The sequence below is a fragment of the Bufo gargarizans genome, chromosome 4, assembly GCF_014858855.1.
Source record: "Bufo gargarizans isolate SCDJY-AF-19 chromosome 4, ASM1485885v1, whole genome shotgun sequence".
NCBI classification, from domain to species: Eukaryota; Metazoa; Chordata; class Amphibia; order Anura; family Bufonidae; genus Bufo; species Bufo gargarizans.
Window position 1 is genome coordinate 504,998,162 of NC_058083.1, and position 21,976 is coordinate 505,020,137.

Consider the following 21,976-nt stretch of genomic DNA (forward strand, 5'->3'; position numbering starts at 1 on the left):
TTTTTTCTTGAAACTTTAACATTTTTTTTGTAAAACTTTTATTTTTTTCACTTTTTTTTGTCCCCCTCTGGGACAAACTTTTGGGGGTCTGATCTCCTTTACAATGCATGACAATTCTTCTGTATTATAATGGATTGGCTGTAAGTGTATTACTCACTGTAATACACTTACAGCTTTCTCCCTTTTATTCACAGGTCACACTGCACTAGGGAAGGGGTATTGGTGTCTGATGGGGTTAACTGTGTTCTCACTGACACAATATGGTGTAATTGAAAACGGATCCGTCCCCCATTGACTTTCAGTGTAAGTCAGGACCGATCCATTTTGACTTAGACTTTTTTTTTAAAGAATAATGCAAACGGATCCGTTCTAAATGGATGCATGCGGTTGTATTATCAGTGCGGATCAGTCTGTGCAGATGCATGATGGATCCGCACCAAACGTGAGTGTGAAAGTAGGGGGAAGGGCAGGCACCACTCCCCAAACATAAGGGAGCTGTAATGAAGGGCTATAGATGTGTGAGGGGGACTGAAGGGGGTTAACTCTGCAGCTGAGGGGGAAGGACAGGCTTTCCACAGCTCCGATCTCCTCAGCACTGCAAGGGGGGATGTCAGGCTGCAGCTGCGATCTCCTCAGCGCTGCAAGGGGGGGGATGTCAGGCTGCAGCTCCGATCTCCTCCGCACTGGAGACAGCTCCGATCTCCTCAGCGCTGCAAAGGGGGGGGGGGTGTCAGGCTGCAGCTGCGATCTCCTCAGCGCTGCAAGGGAGGGGGGATGTCAGGCTGCAGCTGTGATCTCCTCAGCGCTGCAAGGGGGGATGTCAGGCTGCAGCTGCGATCTCCTCAGCGCTGCAAGGGGGGATGTCAGGCTGCAGCTGCGATCTCCTCAGCGCTGCAAGGGGGGATGTCAGGCTGCAGCTGCGATCTCCTCAGCGCTGCAAGGGGGGATGTCAGGCTGCAGCTGCGATCTCCTCAGCGCTGCAAGGGGGGATGTCAGGCTGCAGCTGCGATCTCCTCAGCGCTGCAAGGGGGGATGTCAGGCTGCAGCTGCGATCTCCTCAGCAATTAGGAGTGGACTGCTGAGGGTGTAGCACACACTCTCGATCTCCTCAGCACTGTCACAGTAATGACAGAACTGAGAAAAGATTTTTTTGGGTTTTTTTTTAAAATTATCTTTTTATTTCAATTTCATAGGGACATATACATTTGTACCCGAAACACATCAACTTTAACAATGAAAAAAGTAATGATTAAAATTACAAATATTTATTCCCCCCCCCCCCCCCCTTACCAATCCCCTTTATTTAATACCCACCCACCACCCTTGGGGAAGAGGGGGGACAGAGAAAGAAAAAAAATTAAAAAATTAACACGTGTCCAGCCCTATAGTAACCATTTTTTCCATATTTCGTCAAGATTTTGTGCTTTTTCTACTATGGCCCTCCATCACCCGAGGAGATCGGAGTTGAAATAGGCGCCTTTAGCTGTGATTGGTCAGTCTGGATTGACTGACCAATCACAGCGATCGTCAGACGGGGACAGCTGTGACTGTCTCTGTCATAGGTGTTGTGACCAATCGGCAGTCTGTAACAGCTGTTGTCACTATCCTGACCCTGTGTGCTGCAGGATGAGAATGCTCATCCTAGTGCCTGAAGTACCTGAAAGTTAGGACAAGCATTCTTGTCCAAGGTCTTGAAGGTGTTAATATCTTTAACTACTGATTTGTTCAGGCCTCATGCACAAGGTCGTATTTTGGATCCGCTTCCGACCCACATTGTTTGTGGATCGCCTTCATTTCTGAAGGTCTGCAAAACAAAAATAGACAGCAAATAGATGTTATCCGTATGTCCGTTCTGCATTTTTTGGACAAGAATAGTCTTTTCTAGTAGAAAAATGCAGAATGCACACAGTCATGTGCATAAGGCCTTAACTGTTTTTTCCAGGGAGAGAAACTATTATTTTAGAAACTGGTCAGAAAGGGTTAAAAAATAAAGCACATATTCCTGATCTCCCGATGGCAGCAGTACCAGTTCAGTGGACGTTAGTAATAGTTTTTATTTTTTATATTTTCTGGCCCCTTTGAAAAAAATACAAATACCGTATTTTTCGCCCTATAAGATGCACCTAGGTTTTTGAGGAGGAAAATAAGAAAAAATAATTTTTAACCAAAGGGTGTGCTTTTGGTGGGTTTTGAATTAATGGTGGTCTGTGCATGACACTATTATGGGGGATCTGTGGATGACGCACTGTCATGTGGGTGATCTGTGGATGACACTGTTATGGGGGACCTATGGATGGCACTGTTATGGGGGATCTGTGGATGGTATTGTTATGGGGTGGGGAATCTGTGGATGGCACTGTTAAGGGGGGGAACTGTGGATGACACTGCTATATATGTGTCATCCACAGATTCCACTCATAACAGTGTCCCCCAATACACCGGGCCCCTGCCCCTGCGCCTTATGGGGCGAATGCTTCCATTTTACAACGCAGTCTGCGATGTATGAGCCGGGAGAGAGGAGGGGCTGGAGTCCGGAACTAGGGGCGGGGCCCGGTGCAGTCACTGTACTCTTACACCGGGCCCCGCCGTTCACCGCAGTATTTATTAACATTAATCCTTATCCTGTTATTAAGTTTAACTAACGCTGCGCTCTCCCCTGTTCCCCTGTATCCGTACAGCACTTACGAACAAGCTTCCATAGCAGGCAGAGCGGACGGCAGCAGTAACGTCACTCACTGACGTCGCGCTCCTGCTCCGCCTGCTTCATTCATAAAGTGGGAAGCAGACTGCGTTGTAAAATGGAAGCATTCGCCCCATAAGGCGCAGGGGCATTTACCCCCCACTTTTGGGGGGGGGAAAGTGCATCTTATGAGGCGAAAAATGCGGTACTTCCCTGGAAAACTCCTTGAAGGCTCAATTCACACGTCCGCAACGCGTTTTGCGGATCCACGGAGCCGCGGAGCCGCAAAACACGGAAAGCGGCAATGTGCGTTGCCGGCACTAATAGAATATGCCTGTTCTTGTCCGCAATTGCGGACAAGAATAGGACATGTTCTATTTTTTTGCAGAACGGAAGTGCGAATCCGCAATTCCGTGTCTGGGCAGCACATCATGCTGCCCCATAGGAATGAATGGGTCCGCAATTCCGTTCCGCAAAATGCGGAACGAAATTGTGGACATGTGAATGGAGCCTTAATGTGTGGATAGTATAATGATTTGTAGGGAAGTCCCCTTTAAATTGGGGTGACTTTTATGCGTATTGTGCATTTCAGGTGCTCAGAAGGTTTTACTGCACAATTTCGCCGGTCGCCCCTCAGTTGCTTTGGAGGGAGCACAGGCCGGATATTTCTTCTCCTTTCCGCCAGCAGTCGCAAATAACGATCAGGTAAGTGATTCTATATACATTGACCTCTTAGAAGCAGACAGTATAATACCGTAATCTAGGTAAGGGCCTCCATATATCAGGTTATAATTGTACTGACCAGATATCGTTATATACCTGCCCTAATGGCAGCAGACGTTCACCCTTCTATGTAAGGTCGTATCTACGCTGATTGGTAAATTGTCTAGAACTATCCTCCAGTATGATGTAAGATGACCTGACATCAGAGTGAACATTGTGCACCCGGATACTGACCTTCAATCAGGAGTTTGTTTTATTAGGGTGCTGATACCCGATCCGCCACATGCGGAGAACCACTGATAGCTGCGCCTGCACTTACATTTTTAAAGGGGTTGTTCGGGCTACAGATATTGATAACTTATTTTCAGGATCAGCAGGGGTCTCGCTCCTGAGTAGAGATAAATTGAAGATTTTCCTAGTTTTAAATGAAGGTAAAATATAGATTTTATGAAAGGCAGGAGATGAACATTATGCTTTAAGATCTTTCTTTTTTACTCCCAGCAGCAAACAGTTAACAATGTAAAACAGAAAAATGTACATAAGATATGTAAATCAGTGTTCACAAACAGGCAGCATAGGTCATATAAGGTCTAATCAATCATGTGAACGTCCTTCTTTCTTGATGAGATGGTGAAGGATAAGGCTAGGTCTACACAACGACATTTGTCGCGCAACAAAAAGTCGTGCGACAGATAGGGCGCAACAGTTGTCGCGCGACATTTTGTTGCACTAATGTCGCGCGACAATTTTTATAATGGCAGTCTATGGTGTCGCACTACAACATGCGACATGTTGCGACTGCGACGCGACAGTCGCAGAAAAATCCATCTTGAATGGATTTTCTGCGACTGTCGCGTTGCAGTCGCAGCATGTCGCATGTTGCAGTGCGACACCATAGACTGCCATTATAAAAATTGTCGCGCGACATTGGTGCAACAAAATGTCGCGCGACAAATGTCGTCATGTAGACCTAGCCTAAGCCTACTTTCACACTTGCAGCAGGACGGATCCGGCAGGCTGGTCTCCCTGTCGGATCTGTCCTTCCGCTGTTTTGCCGTATCGCCGGACCGCTGCTCCGTTCCCATTGACTATAATGGGGGTGGCGCTCCGGCGCAGTACGGCAGTGCACGGCAAAAGGCCGCCGGACTAAAAGTCTTGCATGTCCGACTTTTTAGTCCGCCGGTCTCTGACCGCGAACTGCACCGTATCGCCGCCCCCATTATAGTCAATGGGGACGGAGCGGCGATACGACGAAACAGCGGAAGGACGGATCTGACAGGGAGACCAGCCTGCCGGATCCGTCCTGCCGCAAGTGTGAAAGTAGCCTTACAGGATGCGTGAAGAAAACGTAAACATCCATGGTAATAACACTAGTTGGAGATTGTAGTAGAATTTGATGACCCGTTGAAGAACAGTCATTAGCATGAAAGATGTTTCAGACTAATAGAGAGGAGACAAAAACAATAAAAACAAGGGTCGGGTCAGTAGGGTGGGATAATATTCGCCTCCTGTATTTCATAAAATCTATATTTTCCTTCATTAAAACTAGGAAAATCTTCAATTTTATATCAAGGCAGGAGACTCCATTATGCAAGTTCAAAGATAATGCTCTATAATATAATAATAATAATTCTAACAATAACTATAGATACCAACTAATGGTTACTGAAATAATACTGTGGAAACGTGTGGATCAGGTCGGAAATAAAAGGTATTAAATGTAGATTCTGAGGCCCAGTTGGCCGACTTTAGAATGTCTGATCCTCCAGATTGTCTAATTTTTGTGGACAATAGTGGAGTGCGCCCCAAAAAGAGAAGTGTCCACCCCTGCTAAGGACATAGTTCGAGAAACCCATCTAGCTAGGGTTGCCGATGACACTGGTAGATGGGGTCTGCAATATGAAATGAGGAGTTGGGATACAGATGGGCTCCTTAGAGGTAAAGTTCTATGTTCCTAGGATATTAGGCACCGGACCACACAAAGCTTTTCTTGTAGAGGGAAAGCGGGGTAGAAAACAGAAGAGGTATTAGTTTTGGTACGACAGACAATAGAAAACTGAACTCCTTATGGTAGAAATTGCCTACGAGATATGTCTAAAGCTCGGACGTCCGAAACACATTTAAAAGATATTAGACATAATAACATGGTTAACTTAAAGGACAATAACTTCAGAGGGAGAAGATTATTATCTTCCCAAGTTAAAAATAGGTCCAGCACCAAGTTAACGTCCCAAGTAGAGTATAACCATGTTATAAGGGAAAATAATCAAATCTACAGAATGCCTAACCGAAACCCAAACTTCAGTGAAGAAGTCCGGGTTCGGGTCTGGGTACCACATGCCGAATTTTCTCACGCGCGTGCAAAATGCATTAAAATGCTTTGCACTTGCGGGGAAAAATCGCACATTTTCCCGCACGTGTGAAAGAGGCCTAAGAGACAGCCGGCAATTAAACATTGAGGAGGACGCTGCACTCACAAGAACACCGGGGCCCCTTCAAACAACTGGCCGGCAGCACAACAGTACAGAAAAGTACAGAAAGGTAGATCAGTTATATTAGATAGATAGATATGAGATCGATTCAACGTTGGTGAATAAATCTACATTGATTTTACTTATGGAAGTGCTGTGGATATTTTTTATTTATAATTTTTTGCAGATTGGACCGCTCCATAAGCCACTGTCACCCACTTTCAACCAGTTTCTGCTGTGCTGCTCACAAGCTTTGGACTTTTCTAGATAGATAGATAGATAGATAGCTTTGATGTCTATTGTAGTGAACTGATTTTATTCTGAATTATTTTGCACAAACTCCAGAGAGAAAAGTTGATAAGACAGATCCCACTAGAGAACATCTGCTTGGAGACCGATTCCCCGGCGCTCGGACCTGACAGACAGGTATGAAGGCTGCCATGACTGCTGTCAGTATAGATCCTGGAGGACAGCACTAAATAGCACTATAGAGATGAGGAGGATACAGTAAAGAGATGATGACAGGCACTGAATGTGTAGACTGCTGGGGACAGGACGGTCTAAAGCAGGGATCAGCAACCAACGACATTCCAGCTGTGGTGAAACTACGACTCCCAGCATGCTCCATTCACTTCTCTGGGAGTTCTGAGAACAGCCAAGAAGGTGTGCATGCTGGGAGTTGTAGTTTCGCCACAGCTGGAGTGCCGAAGGTTGCTGATCCCTGGTATAAAGACTGGTTTGATAGCAGGTGTGCTGGGCAGTGGTCAGGAGTAGAAGACATGACTTTTTTTTCTTCTGCTGGTCATTACTCTTACAGCTTATAACATATTCACACTACTCACAAAAAGTTAGGGTATTTGGCTTTCGGGTGAAATTTATTGAAAATTTAAAAGGTTGACACTACAGTGATATTATATCATGAAAGTAGGACATTTAAGTAGAAGCAGCAATGGTGATTTCCTCATCTCAAACAATTTATTGAACCAAAAGCCGACACCAGTGCTGGGTATACCCCCACAAAATGTCAGTGTCTCAAAAACTTGTCATGTGGCCTTCAGCATCAATTACAGATTGACAACGACGTCTCCTGCTGTTCACAAGTTGACTTATTGTCTGCTGAGGCATGGCATCCTACTCTTCTTGAATGGCGGCCCTCAGGTCATTGAGGTTCTGTGGTACAGAGTTACGAGCCTCTACTCAGCGACTCAGCTGATCCCATAGGTTTTCAATGGGATTCAAGTCTGAAGAAAGTGCAGGCCACTCCATTTGAGGTCCCCCAGCTCCAGCAGCCATTCCCTAATGATGCGACCTCAATGAGCTGGCGCATTGTTGTCCATGAAGATAAAATTAGGCCTGTATTGTTCATGTAGAGGCACAATGACTGTATTAATGATGTTATTCAAGTAGTATGGTCTTGTCACTGTACCATTCACAAAGTGTAGGGCAGTTCTTTATGGAGTAGACCCAAACTGTAACACATCCACCACCACAGGCTCCTCTGGTAACAACAGTGGCTGATGCATAGCGCTCTCCTTGACGTCTCCAACATCGCTGGCGGCCATCATTTCTGCTCAGCCTGAATCAACTTTCATTAGTGAACAGTACTGAGGCCCACTGGTCCTTCGTCCAGCGTAGATGCTCCCTGGCCCACCCAAGATGATGACACCTGTGGTCAGGTACCCTTGCAGGTCGTCTAGCACGCAGACCACCCTAATGTAAACGGTTTAGAATGGTCTGACGTGACACTTGGGTATCTCTCACCTCCCTTAAATGTGCCTGGAGTTGTGTGGCATTCAACTTGAACTTTGTTCACAATGAAGCGGTCATCAGTGAAGGACATCCACTTATATGCGTTTCTGTGACTCTCTTCCAGTATCTCTGTTGCAATCTGCTGATGACACTCTGTGACACTCTAAGCTCAGTGGCCACTTCCGTCTGAGAACATCCTTGTACTGTTGATCAATTGTTGGGTGTCGTATTGGTCTCATGATGTCAAAATGTGAACAGCATGATGAGGAGGACTGTTTAAATACCAATTCTAATTGAACCAGGAAATTTATTGTGCGATTCATGGGTCAATAACCTGTTGTGAATCTTGCCGTTAAATTTCTTGTTAGAGAACAGTAAGTTGTGCAAAAAGTACTAAAACACTGAATAGTTGGACATGTGCATTCAGAAGTTTAGAGAAGGTCACATTAAGTTCACATGGGCGAGAATTCTGCACGGGTGCAATGCGTGAGGTGAACGCGTTGCAACCGCACTGAATCCGGACCCATTCACTTCAATGGGGGCTGTGCAGATGAGCGGTGATTTTCTGCGTTTTTCACGCAATGCAGGCCCCATAGAAGTGAATGGGGCTGCGTGAAAATCGCAAGCATCCGCAAGCAAGTGCGGATACGGTGCGATTTTCACACATGGTTGCTAGGAGATGATAGGGATGGGCAACCCTGGACCCTATTAAAGTCTATTCACTGTATTATTTTCCCTTATAACATGGTTATAAGGGAAAATAATAGCATTCTTAATACAGAATGCTTGCTAAAATGTCGATTGAGGGGTTAAAAAAGAAAATAAATTAACTCACCTCATCCACTTGTTCGCGCAGCCGGCATCGTCTTCTTTCTTCTTTTTTCAGGACCTGCAAAAGGACTTTTGATGACGTAATCACGTGGTGAGCGCGGTGATGTCAGCGCAGGTCCTTTTGCAGGTCCTGAAAGAAGATGAAGCTGGCTGCGCGAACAAGTGGATGAGGTGAGTTAATTTATTTTATTTTTTAACCCGTCAATCGACATTTTAGCAAGCATTCTGTATTAAGAATACTATTATTTTCCCTTATAACCATGTTATAAGGGAAAATAATAATATCTACAGAACACCTAACCCAAACCTGAACTTCAGTGAAGAAGTCCGGGTTCTGGTCTGGGTACCACAATCAGTTTTTTATCACGCGCGTGCAAAACGCATTGCACCCGCGTGATAAAAACTGAACAACGCAACACCATCGCAGTCAAAACTGACTGCAATTGCTTGCCTACTCGTGTGGGTTTCCCACAATGCACACGCGACGCATCCGGAGCAAATTCGGAACGTCCGTGTGAAAGAGGCCTAATAGTGCATTTAGGTTCATCCTGAAATTTCACCCACAAGCCAAATATCCCTTACTTTTTGTGAGTAGTGTATGTTGTTTTTTTTATGTTTTACTGGTTTTAAAAAAAATCTAAAACTTGGAAAAAAAAATTTTTTTTGCATCGCCATATTCTGACCCCCAGAACATTTTTTATATTCCCGTTTACATAACTGTGTGAGGGTTCTTGTTTTCTGCAGCAGTCTGTAATTTTTATTGATACCATTTTTATATTTTTTGGGGTGGGGGGGAGCTGATCGGACCGAAAAACAGCAACTCTGGAGTTCTCAGGAGACCTTTATCCAGGATGAGGGCTTCGCACAGACTGGTTGATCGGACCGAAAAACAGCAACTCTGGAGTTCTCAGGAGACCTTTATCCAGGATGAGGGCTTCGCACAGACTGGTCTCCTGAGATAAAATACATATCACAAGATTACACTGGGCTTCTGCACCGCTGCGAGGCTGTCCGCTATGATTGGACTATGTTAGAGCGATGCTTTTACTCCCCACCATAGAGAAGAGCTTTGATTGCCACCCCGATGGCTGTACAGATACTATTGGGGGTATATCTACAGAACAGGGGTCCTAGAAAGGAAAAGAAAGAGCAGTACTCTGGAGGACAATGGGAAGAAGTAAAGTTTGAAGGTTTTCATTTGAAAACCTCATGACGGGTCTTGTTAAAAAGGAACTGTCGAGGGGGGCGGGGCCTAAAGGCGCATGGAGTAGGACGCGGGTCTCCAGTGCTCTGGTCACGATCCTGACTTTAATCGTTCAGCGGCTGTCTTTAAAAAGCGGCACTAACACACAGACCTTCCTAACAGCTTCCAGGACGGAGATCTACCTACCGCAGAGCCTGACATGCCGGGGAAAAGAGGCAAAACACCGCTCAGATCGGAGCGTGAGGAGCGAATCCAAGATGGCGCCGGAGAAGAAGACGTGGCTGACATGCTGACCGCGGTAAGCCAGGGAGCAGCAGCGCGGCTGGAGAAATTTGCCCACAAGCCTCAGAGGTCCCTGAGGGGCGCATGGGGTGATACGGAGGGGTGTAATTTGGCTGCAGAAGAGATGAATACTACACGGAGTGCTTCTCTGGAGAGGAACAGCAACCTCTGCCCCCACATGATGCTGAATCTGGCCATCATTGTAAATGCTCTGTGAAATGCAGTCATGTGATTGAGACAGCAGAGCCAACACTAAAAGATATAATGGCAGCGATCCGCGAGTTGTAATGCCATGCTTAAGACCATGAATTTACATATTGGGAGCCTGAAAGAGGACATGGCGATAATTCGCCATGATCTACACAAAGTGGCCGACAGAACCACAGAGGTGGAACGGAGGGTGTCGGATCTAGAAGATGGCGCCAAAACGCTGAGTGATACTGGTAGAGCAACAGTTAAAGATATAGCGGCGCTGTATGCCAAAACCGACGATCTTGAAAATCGCTCACGTCGAAACAATATTCGGCTAGTGGGTGTGCCGGAGAAAACAGAGGGTCAGAATCCCACTGAATTCATAGAAAAGTGGATTGCTGAGAAATTCCAAGACAAGGGTCTCTCTGCTTTATTTGCGGTTGAACGAGCACACCGTGTTCCAACCCGACCACTACCGCCTGGACGTCCACCTCGTCCAATACTTGCTAAGATCCTACACTATAGGGACAGAGACACTGTATTGAGAGCATCCAGAACCCATCCTGACCTGCAGATTAATGGGATACAGATCTCTATCTTTCCCGATTACTCATCGGAGGTACAGAAAAAGAGGGCCCGCTTTGTGGACATAAAGAGGAGACTCCGGGACCTACAAGTCCAGTATTCTATGTTGTTCCCCGCCAAGCTGAGAGTGGTGGCTTATGGATCTGCAGTATTTTTTGAAGACCCAGATGCGGCGCTGAAGTGGTTGGACCAGAACGAACGACGACTGAGGAGCCAGAACGGGGACACTTGAAGCATGTACTAATAACTGCCAGGCTGTTCTGTGATGTCTATGTGGAACGGTCTGCGTATCATATATATACAGCTGTTGATTAAGTTCTGTTGTCTCGGGCCTGTTGCTGAAGACGTATACTGGGTTGAGCGTGCATTAGACCGCAGCTCCCCGGTAATATTGCAGTCCTAAAAGACAGGGTGTACGGGACTGTACATTGTTGTGGACACTATTAGGCCAGGTTTTTTCGATTGGCCCTAGGTTACAGAAGATATCTTGTTCCATATACAAGTTATATGTGTTATCTGCACAAGGGTAAAGGGGTGGGGGGAGGGGGTTATGTGGTGTTGGTGATCTGCAACGGGTAATTGTACAACGCTGTACTCCAGCGGGAGAGGGTGCGGGTTCTGTTCATGAGCTTCTCCTCCCTTGCTGGATGTGGGTATTAAGGCATCTGCCTAGACAGGTATATGATCGAATACGACATGATGGGGCCAGACATAAGGATACTTAGTTGGAATGTGAGGGGAATGGCGGATGCCTACCAAACGACAGAGTATCTTTCTATATCTGTCACGATTTCAACCTGCGATCTGCTGTTTACAGGAGATGCACATGACCAAGCCAAGAATACATTTAATGAATAAGGCATGGATGGGGTACTCGGTGCATTCCGTCTTCTCCTCATATTCTAGGGGGGGTTAGTATCTTGGTCAATAGAAATGTGAAATTTGAAGTGTCTGAAAGAATGTGTAGATTCAGAAGGTAGATTTATAGGTATCCACTGTATGTTGCAGGGTGTGAGAATGGTACTAGCGACAATTTACATACCTTCTCCCTACTCTTCGGTACCTCTGAGATTGTTGCTGGAATTTCTGGCAGACTATCCAGAGACTCCAGTGCTGATAGTTGGAGATTTCAACAATGTATTAAGCGAAACTTTGGACAGATGTCATGTAGTAGTAAGAGATGGAAGAAATAACGAGACTCCCTTTGGTAGGCTAATAAAAGAAGTAGGGCTGACAGACGTGTGGAGAGAGGCGCACCCCGGAGACAAACAGTACTCGTGTTGCTCATCGACCTATAGCTCTCTGTCAAGAATTGATATGGGACTGGCAAATGCCCACATGTATCCACTTGTCCGGAAATCGAAGTATTTGGCCAGGTCCTTATCAGACCATTCTATATTTAGCGTAGAAATTGATATTTCTGGGGAAGCCAGGCCGGGGATAAAGTACTGGCGTATGAACGCTTTTTGGCTGACACTGATAGGGGATACTACTGATATAGCAAATTCCCTGAGGGAATATTTTCAGTATAATGAGGGTTCGGCCTCTATACATACAGTGTGGGAGGCTATGAAGGCCTTTCTTAGAGGTACCCTGATTAAGGCCATTAGTAGGATTAAATCCCACTCTAAAGAAAAAGATATACAAGCACATGCAGATATGAGGTTGGCAGAGGAAGCCTTTGTAAACGCACCTTCTACAGAGACGAGCAATCAGTTAAGAGTCAAGCAGGAGGACTTGAGGTGTCATCTCTTGCAGGTGGCCGAGAGGAAGCGTCTCTTCTATAAACAAAAATTTTTTGCGGAAGGAGAGAAAGTGGGACATATGCTCTCAATGATAGCTAAAGCGCAGCAGGGTTCTCCGTGTATTACAGGTCTGGTTGACTTTAGTGGAATCTTGAGGAGAGATACTGGGGGTATTCTAACTGTACTAGGCGACTTTTACTCTTCCCTATACTCATCTAAGACAGCTTGCACAGACTCTGATATTGATGGGTTTTTGCAGGGGTTAGATCTTCCTCGGTTGTCACAGGAGGATAGGTTGTTACTAGATGCCCCGATTGAACTGGAGGAATTAAGGGTAGCAGTGGGTTCCATGGCCAATGATAAAGCGCCGGGTCTTGATGGTCTCCCTGTGGAGCTATACAAGGCTTTCGCGGACACATTGCTCCCTGAGCTGTTGAAAGTACTAAACTACTCTTTAGAAGTGGGTGTGCTACCGTCCTCCATGCAAGAGGCGTTGATAGTGGTCATTCCCAAGCCAGATAAGGATCATTCGCTGCCCGACTCATATAGACCGATTTCTTTATTATCAACAGATGTTAAGGTGCTGGCGAAGGTCTTGGCCAATCGTCTCTCTAAAGTTATATTATCCATTATACACCCAGACCAGACTGGTTTTATGCCCTAAAAATCGACCGCAATTAATATAAGAAGAGTCTTTGCTAGTCTACAAGTACCCGCTGATAATATGGGGGACAGAGCTATATTTTCTTTGGACGCGGCCAAGGCCTTCGACAGCATAGAGTGGCAGTTCCTATGGCGTACTTTAGGAAGTATATGGGATTTGGAGGCACGTTCATTTCATGGGTGAAGGTGCTATATTCTAACCCCAAAGCGAGTATTAGGGCGAATGGAGGTAGGTGTGTCTGCGAAATTCCATTTGAGGAGGGGCACATGCCAGGGGTGTCCATTGTCGCCCCTGTTATTTGCAGTGGCGATAGAACCTTTGTCAGCGGCAATACGCAAATCCCCTAATATCCAGGGCTTTAGGTATGGGGAGGTGCAAAACAAAGTGGCGATGTACGCGGATGATACTCTGCTATATTTGGGAGACACTGAATCCTCTCTGGTTACAGTTATGTCTATCATTGACCAGTACGGCAAACTGTCTGGGTTGACCATAAATTGGCATAAATCTGCGCTGATGCTCATTGATGGTCAGGCTAAGTCACGTGTGACAGGAGTATCCCCTGTGTGGAATCTATTAAATACTTAGGAATATATATGTCTCCCAAGATTAAGGAATTTGAGCGACTTAATCTTGAGCCTCTGTTACTTAAGTTTCGGAACAAAATTAAGGCATGGTGTAAACTATATCTATCAGTGGCGGGAAGGACGAATCTTCTCAAGATGATACTAATGCCTCAGTTGCTATATATTTTGCGAAACTCCCCGGTGTGGCTTCCAAAGAATAGATTTGACAAAATCAACTCCATTTTTCGGGAGCTCATTTGGCGCAAGGGCCAACCTAGGATCAAACTAGAAACGTTGCAATACGCTAAGTCAGAGGGGGGACTGGCGGTGCTGAATCCCTTGTTATATTTTTGGGCTGCGCAGAGTCAACACTTCTAGGGATGGTTAGACCCCGAGGCTAGAGATGTGACCAGTCAGATATTTCAATATCAATTGAAAAACCGGGACCTTTTGTTGCTACTGGAAGGGGCAGAAGTTCGTCAGGGAGGTCCAATGGGTACATTAGGCTACACTATGTATAAAACCTGGAGTGAGATAAAGTTGAAGGAACTACGGAATATACGCCTATATGGGGAAATCCTGGGATGCCCGAATTTGTCTCTTTGGAGGGATTTGGGGGTTGGAGACGGAAGGGGATTCTAAGAATAGGCCATCTGCTTGAGGGGGAAGCCTTTGCATCTTTTACTACGATGCAGGAACTGTATGGTATTACTAGAAGCCAATTTTATAAATATCTCCAAATATGCCACGCGTGTAACACGAGATTCAAAAACAATGTTAGGGTGTCAAAGAGGGATGTGGCTTTGCACCACATTATATCCAAAGGGGTAAGGAGAGGGATGATATCCATGACTTATAAACTTCTCCTAGATAATTATCTGATGTCTTACCCTCTGTCTAGAATGCGCAAGTGGGAACAGGATATAGGGACTATCTCTACCGACCAGTGGTCAGACATTCTTGAAGCGATACCGTTATCCTCCTTGAGTGAAGGGGGTAAGCTTTCGCAGCTGTTTATTGTCCACAGAGTTTATAAGACACCAGTCTTTTTGCATCGTTTGGGGTATAGACCCAATGCTGATTGTCCTCGGTGTTTGGTGGACTCTGCGGATCTTATACATATGCTGTGGAGCTGCGAGAAACTGAGGAGATACTGGAGGAAGGTATTGAAGGTCATACATGATGTATATAAAGTGCAAATACCGTATGATCCCAAGGTGTGCATTCTGGGTTATGTGTCAGAGATTGCAATGGAGCATTTGTATAAAATAGCAGTGGGTCGGCTACTATATGTGGCAAGAAAGCTGATAGCCTTGCACTGGATACAGGCGGAACCTCCAACCCTTAGAGAATTCATACGCAAAGTTGACACAATGCTGGTTTACGAGAAGGCTATATTTCAGAAGAGGGGGTGTCCCACAAAGTTTGAAAAGCTTTGGGACCCTTGGCTTTTGTTTAGGCATTTGAACAATAATATTTGGTAAGGATCACCAACACCATGGGGGTGGGAATGGGGGAGCAGGGGTTATAAGTTGTATTATTCTATATGCTAAGGTCTGAGTTCAGATCAAGTCTGTATGTGATATTAAGAAAACATGTCATTGCTACACTATGCTGTAAGATTATATCATTGCGATTATTGGCGATGTTAATAAAAAAAAGGATCTGAAAAAAAAAAAAAAAAAAAAGGAACTGTCACCTCCCCTGACCAGTCTGTTTTAGTAACTGCTTGCATCCCCCTTATAATATCCGTTCTAGAGCAACTTTTCTTATGACTTGTTGTGCCATTCCTCTATTATTCCTACAAAAAGTTTACAAGTATGACATTGTCTGCATTGATTGTCTTAGGCCCCCTGCACACGATCAGGATTGCGTGCAGATTTTGCGCGCGGATTTGCTTGCGGAAAATCCGCACCGTAGGTCATGTACATTGTATTCTATGAGAATTTGAAATTCTCAATGCACACGATGCAGATTTTTTCCGCGCGGATTTTGACCTGCGGTGCGGATTTTTAAATCCGCGACATGTCAATTAATTTTTTTTTTTCCTGACCGGATTTTCTTCATTCACTTAGTGAAATCCGCATGCGGAAAATCCGCACGCAAATCCGCATGCAAATCCGCACCAATTAATGCGGATTGACCGCACAGATTTGCCTGCGAACACCTGCGGATTTCAGTGCGGATTCTCCGCACATGAATCCTGAACGTGTGCATGTACCCTAATTGTCAGATTGTGCAGGGACACCCCCAACTGTTAACACTCAGTTTTAATTTCACCTTTATGCATACATTTCTAGTAGGAATAATAGAGGAATAACACAACACAGAGTCCTAAGAAGAGATGCTCCAGAATTGTTGTTATATGGGGAATGCAAGTAGTTACTAAACCGACATGTCTGGGTGGGAGACAGGTGCCCTTTAAGCAGGTTCCTCAAACACTTTAGGAGGAGATTTGAATGACCAATTTTTTTTTTCTTTTTAGGAAAGGAATATCCCGGCCAATATCTTCATCCCTTGTGAATACATTGCTCGTGTGAAGGGCCTTTCATCGGAGAAAGTCTGCGAGGTGACAGCACATAATGCTTTCCGGCTATTTCCAAAGATTCGTCACAGGCTGAATAATGAGAGTATTGACAGCCCGTCCTTAGGATAGCTCATAAACCTCAGGTCCCTGCCAGTCAGCTCCATGAAGGGGCCACGGTCCGCGTCCCTGTCATTGTTTACCAAGCACAGCGCCACACTTTTGATAGTGGTTCTGCCTGGAATAGCATCTCAATACGAAAGATGCAGATGGGACTGAGCTGCAATACCAGGCACAGCCACAACCAAAAGCGTGGCGCTGAGCCTAGTGAACAATGAAAGGGATGTGGCATATCCCATTTGTCTCTTGGTTTGGCCGCAAATCCCTGATAAAATCAATACTCCTTCCAAAAGTGCTGTATTATTTGCAAGCCCTACCAATCCCTATCCCTTTAGTTTTCTTTAAAAAAGTCCAGAAGATTTTTCTTAAGTTTTTATGGGGAGGGAAGAAAGCGAGAATGCCCTCGGCGTATGTAATACGGCATCCCACGACAGGAGGTATGGGAGTACCGGATGTTCACACGTATTATAAAGCCATTCTCTGTACTAGAAGCCTGGATTGGCTTCGTCCTACTCCAGGTCGACGAGACATTAGGGTAGAGGAGGCGATGTCGAATCTCCCGTTACGATCCTTACTATTCCTTGATCTAAGGAAGGTTAACAAATTATTAAAAACACATAGCTCGATGACTAAGCACACAATAGCGCGGTGGTGTAATATGAATATGCTACAGAAACTGATGCCTAACTATGCTTTACTGATGCAAGTAAGGGACGTTATGTGTCAGTCCAGTCTATGTTTTTGGAATACGGTCAAGGAAGAGGATAAAAATAACGTGACACCGATAATGTCCCTGTGTCCAAATGCTGACTTACCATCAATGTCAGAATTGCAGTCACATCCTGCCTTGAAAAATTGTACTATATTCCAAATAGCACACTGTTACCACATCTTCAAAGGAATGACTAGAGCTTCTATTTGGGGCACGGAACATACGAAATTTGAGAAAATGGCATTGCAAAAGCTGGAACCCAAAAAGAAGATTTCCCAGTTATATACCTCAATTAATTCCTTCACTAATACAAATAGATGCAGATTCATCGATAAATGGGAGGAGGAATTAGCTATAAAGTTTGATAAATGGGAATTACCAAAGGTATTATCAGCTTCAGGAAAAGTCTCTAGATGTGTAAAACTACAAGAAAATAGCTACAAGGTTCTTACACATTGGTATTATACTCCACAACGTTTACACACTATGTTCCCAGAAGTTAGCTCTATTTGCTGGAGATGTGACCTCGCTGTAGGGACTCAGAGCCATATCTGGTGGTCGTGTTCTAAAATACAAAATTATTGGCAAGAGGTCTGTAGGGTTTTATCCAATATAAGCAGAGTAAGGCCTCTTTCACACGGGCGTCATGTTTTTTGCCCGGATAAGAGCCGGGTGCGTTGCGGGAAAATGCGCAATTTTCCCGCGCGAGTGCAAAACATTGACATGCGTTTTGGACTCGCGTGAGAAAAATCGCGCATGTTTGGTACCCAAACCCGAACTTCTTCACAGAAGTTTGGGCTTGGGATTGATGTTCTGAAGATTGTATTATTTTCCTTTATAACATGGTTATAAGGGAAAATAATAGCATTCTGACTACAGAATGCATAGTATAATAGTGCTGGAAGGGTTAAAAAAATTAAAAAGTTAACTCACCTTATCCTCTTGTTCGCGTAGTTCGTTCCCGGTCTGCTAGCTGTGTGCTTGGGCTGAATGACCTGTGGTGACGTCAGATCACATGCTCCAATCACATGGTCCATCACCATGGTGATGGAGCATGTGATCTGATGTCATCAAAGGTCCTTTAGCCCAAGCCCACAGCTAGCAGACCGGGAACGAACGAAGAGGATAAGGTGAGTTAACTTTTTTATTTTTTTAACCCTTCCAGCACTATTATACTATGCATTCTGTAGTCAGAATGCTATTATTTTCCCTTATAACCATGTTATAAGGGAAAATAATACAGTGAATAGACTGTCACCTAGAACCCATGCGTGAAAATCGCACCGCATCCGCACTTGCTTGCGGATGCTTGCGATTTTCACGCAACCCCATTCACTTCTATGGGGCCTGCGTTGCGTGGATTATCGCACCGCAACGCACAAAGAGGAGCATGCTGCGATTTTCACGCAACGCATAAGTGATGCGTGAAAATCACCGCTCATGTGAACAGCCCCATAGAAATGAATGGGTCAGGATTCAGTGCAGGTGCAATGCGTTCAACTCGCGCATCGCACCCGCGCGGAATACTCGCTCGTGTGAAAGGGGCCTGACAGTCAGGGCGTCACCCAAATTATGTCTTTTTAGTTTAATGGGAGAAATAGCGGGTACAAAATCAAGAGAGACTCACATCTTATGCAAAACACTATTGGCTGCTGCTCGTATTCCTGTGGCGGTATATTGGCGGAAATCCGAACCCCCACCGTTACAACATTGGTATTTGAAATGTGACCAAATTTATAGATTAGAACAATTAGCCCATTGGGATGCCAGAATGCCTCAACGCTTTTCGGAAATATGGAGTCCTTGGAAACATTTTTGAGGGTTTGCTGATGAAGATAGCACCCCCCCCCCCAACCCCCCCCCCCCCCCCTAAGGAGGGAATATGGCGTTGTCTTCTGGTAATAGTCTTGGTTGATAGAGTGACTGTGATACTAAGACTAATTATACCTATACCCTCTTCCCCTCTGCCTTTCCCCCCATGTCTCCTAAACCCCTCCCTACTTACCCTTTGATAATGGTTTTCCTCAGGTTATGTTGTGTTTTACCTGATACTGCGATATAACGATACATTCAATATCTGTATCCCTATTGTATTGGCTGTTATCTCAGTCTGCTGATTTGTACAAGACCTTGTCAATGCGAATCTTTTATTGACTTTCAGTCTATTTTTCATATTGCTATGAAACAATAAAAAACAATTTGAAGTGAAAGGGATGTGGCAGTGAAGTTTTCTTTTTCCTCTGACTTTGCCTTCTGAGAGCTTTTTTTTTTTTTTTTTGCAGGACAATTTGTAATTTTTAATGGCTTCATTTAATGTTCCATTTAATGTGCTGAGAAACTGCTCCCCCCAAAAATTTGTGGCTGAAATAAAAAAAAAACACAATTCTACCATTCTTTTTTAGGTTTTGTTTTTACAGCGTTCACAATGTGGTAAAGTAGACCTAGTAACTTTATTCTGCGGGTCAGCGCGATCGCGTCGATACCAAATTTCAATAGTTTTACTGCTTGTAAACAAAAATTGGTCTGCGTCCCCATATTCCGACACCCATCCTTTTTTATTGTTCCATTGACGGTGTGTTTTCGTTTGCGGGGTGAGTTTTAGTTTTTATTGGTACTTTATTTTTGGCTGCACACAACTTTTTGAACATATTTTATTTTACATTTTTCAGCAGAGGCAGTGTGACCAGGTGACGGAAATGCTGGCATTGTTTTTTTTTTTTTCATATTGTAAAATCTACATTTTTGGACAAGGTGTTTTACTATTTACTGTATGTGTATGCGTTTTTTCAGTATGATAAAAGAAAGCGGGATTATTATTTTTTTTTTATTTGCAATTCTGGGTCATGGTTGTAGCACTTGGAAGTCGCGCTGCTTCCCCATTCAGTTCAATGGTTGCTCTGCCACACAGCAGTCTTTGGTTGTGGCCAAGATCGCCATGTTGCCCCAGTCCTGATCAGCAGATTGGCAGGTAAGGATAGGTCAGCAGTATTGTAGTCCCAGAAAATACCTTTAAAAATTCTATGTGATAATTTATGTCTGTTATTTGTGCTATTAATAAAGGGAAGTCAATGTCCTGTCAGGCTCTATGTTCTATTTTTTTGATAAAATTATTTGACATTTGTATTATGTACTGTATTTGTCATTTTTTATACAGCACCAACATATTCCATAACGCTGTCCTGCATACTGTAGTTGGTAAATTAGGGGCATGAAAGCCCCGCCCTGGGAATGCCGTCAAAAACCGCCCAGGAACTCCTAGCCATGGTCGGGGCTTACATAAGACCCACACTTTATGAAATGGGACAGCCAGAAATTGCAGGGACTGGCTCTGAAAATTGGGAACTAAACCGTGTTTGCTGTCCCTAGCAACCAATCACAGCACAGCTTTCATTTCTTATAGTGTGCATTGTGATTGGCTGCTATGGGCAAAAAGGGACGATTAAAAGTTTTTCTTTTAAATAGCTTTAAAAAGTGTAACTGCAAGAGCGGAGAGTATTATATATACTACAGGGGGAGCATTATAATACAGGCCAGAGCATTACAGCGGGCATAATACATACGGGAACTACATGGCTCATTATTACTGCAAGGGGCAGTCTGAAAACTTGGAGCTACTAGAGGGGGCATTATAACTACTGGAGCCATTATAGGGGGCCTTATAACTTCTGGGGACACTATAGGTGGCTTTAGTACTAGTGGGGGCTCTAAATGTATGCCTTATAGAGGGGCCTTGTTACTCTTGAGGGTACTATAGGGTGCCTTACTTCTGCTAGGGGTCCCAAGGAGACATAATTCATACTGGGGGTGCTGTTAGGGGCATTATAATTATCATTGGGCACAGTATGGAGGGCACTACTACTAATGGGGGCACTCTTGGGGAACATTCTTGGTATTAGGGATACTGTAAGGGCAGTCTGGGAGCACTATTACTATGGGGGGACTATCTGCACGGCACAGTGATTTCTGCAGTATAGTATTTGGGGGCATGACGGAGCACAGCGGTCACAGTATTGGGGGTAGCAGCAGGATAACACTGCTGAGGCACCAGAAGGGGGAGGATGATGGAAAAGTGAGAGATCTAAGATGTCTGTGTGCCAAACTGCAGAGATGAGACGCGACTGAAAGAATTTGTTGTGGCGGTCTGGTACGAATGGAGAAGATGAGGGAAGAGAACGTCTACATCAGAGGAGACCTCACTGGATGTATGAGGTATGTGGTGCTGTATTACCCTGTATGTTTCATAGTGCTGAATCTAATGTCCATCCACTCGTCTTTAACAGTAGGGCTTAAAGAGGATGTGTCCCCTCTGCCGACATGTCAGTTGTAGTAACTACTTGCATCCCCCATCTAATAACAATTCTGGAGCATCTATTCTTATGACTCTGTGATGTACCATTCCTGTATTATTCCTGCCAGAAGTTTACAAATAAATTGCCAGCAGTCAGCAGTGAAGGTACTGCTGGGTGTTACCAATAGCAGGTGTGTTTGATTCTGTCCGATCAGTGCTGCCAAGGTCAGACTGTGCAGGGACACCCCCCCAGCCCAACTGGTAACACCCATCTGTACCTTTACTGCAAGCTATTGGCAATTCATTCATAACTTCCAGTAGAAATAATAAAGGAACGGCACAACACAGAGCCATAAGAATAGATGCTCCAGAATTGTTATTACATGGGGAATGCATGAAGCTGTTAACTCCTTCCTGACTAGTACGCCGTTGGCCGGGTCTTTAAAAATTGTGCCTGCTCCTGAGCAGGCGCCATAGCCACGGGGTGCCTGCTGTTTCATGCAGCATACACCCGCGGCTAATGTCCGTGATCGGCGGTAATACCAATCACAGGCATTTTACACTTCAGATGCCACAGCATATGAACCACAGCATATGAACACGCTACATACCAGAGGTTGGTGAATGACATGGGGCTGCT

The 21,976-nt window shown here is 44.8% G+C and overlaps 1 protein-coding gene across 2 annotated transcripts in view; it reads left to right on the top strand.

Annotated features, from left to right (window-relative positions):
* LOC122935982 (putative deoxyribonuclease tatdn3-A) overlaps nucleotides 1-16,494 on the top strand; it is a 33,235-nt gene extending 16,741 nt beyond the window's left edge. The window contains exons 8-10 of one of the 2 annotated variants that reach the window (XM_044291955.1): nucleotides 3,273-3,385; nucleotides 6,220-6,300; nucleotides 16,178-16,494. In XM_044291955.1, coding sequence (XP_044147890.1) covers nucleotides 3,273-3,385; nucleotides 6,220-6,300; nucleotides 16,178-16,348 — 365 coding nt within the window. In that variant the 3' untranslated portion in view covers nucleotides 16,349-16,494. The remainder of the gene's footprint in view (nucleotides 1-3,272; nucleotides 3,386-6,219; nucleotides 6,301-16,177) is intronic. The other variant, XM_044291956.1, reaches the window with a different exon arrangement.
* Nucleotides 16,495-21,976: the final 5,482 nt, after the last annotated feature.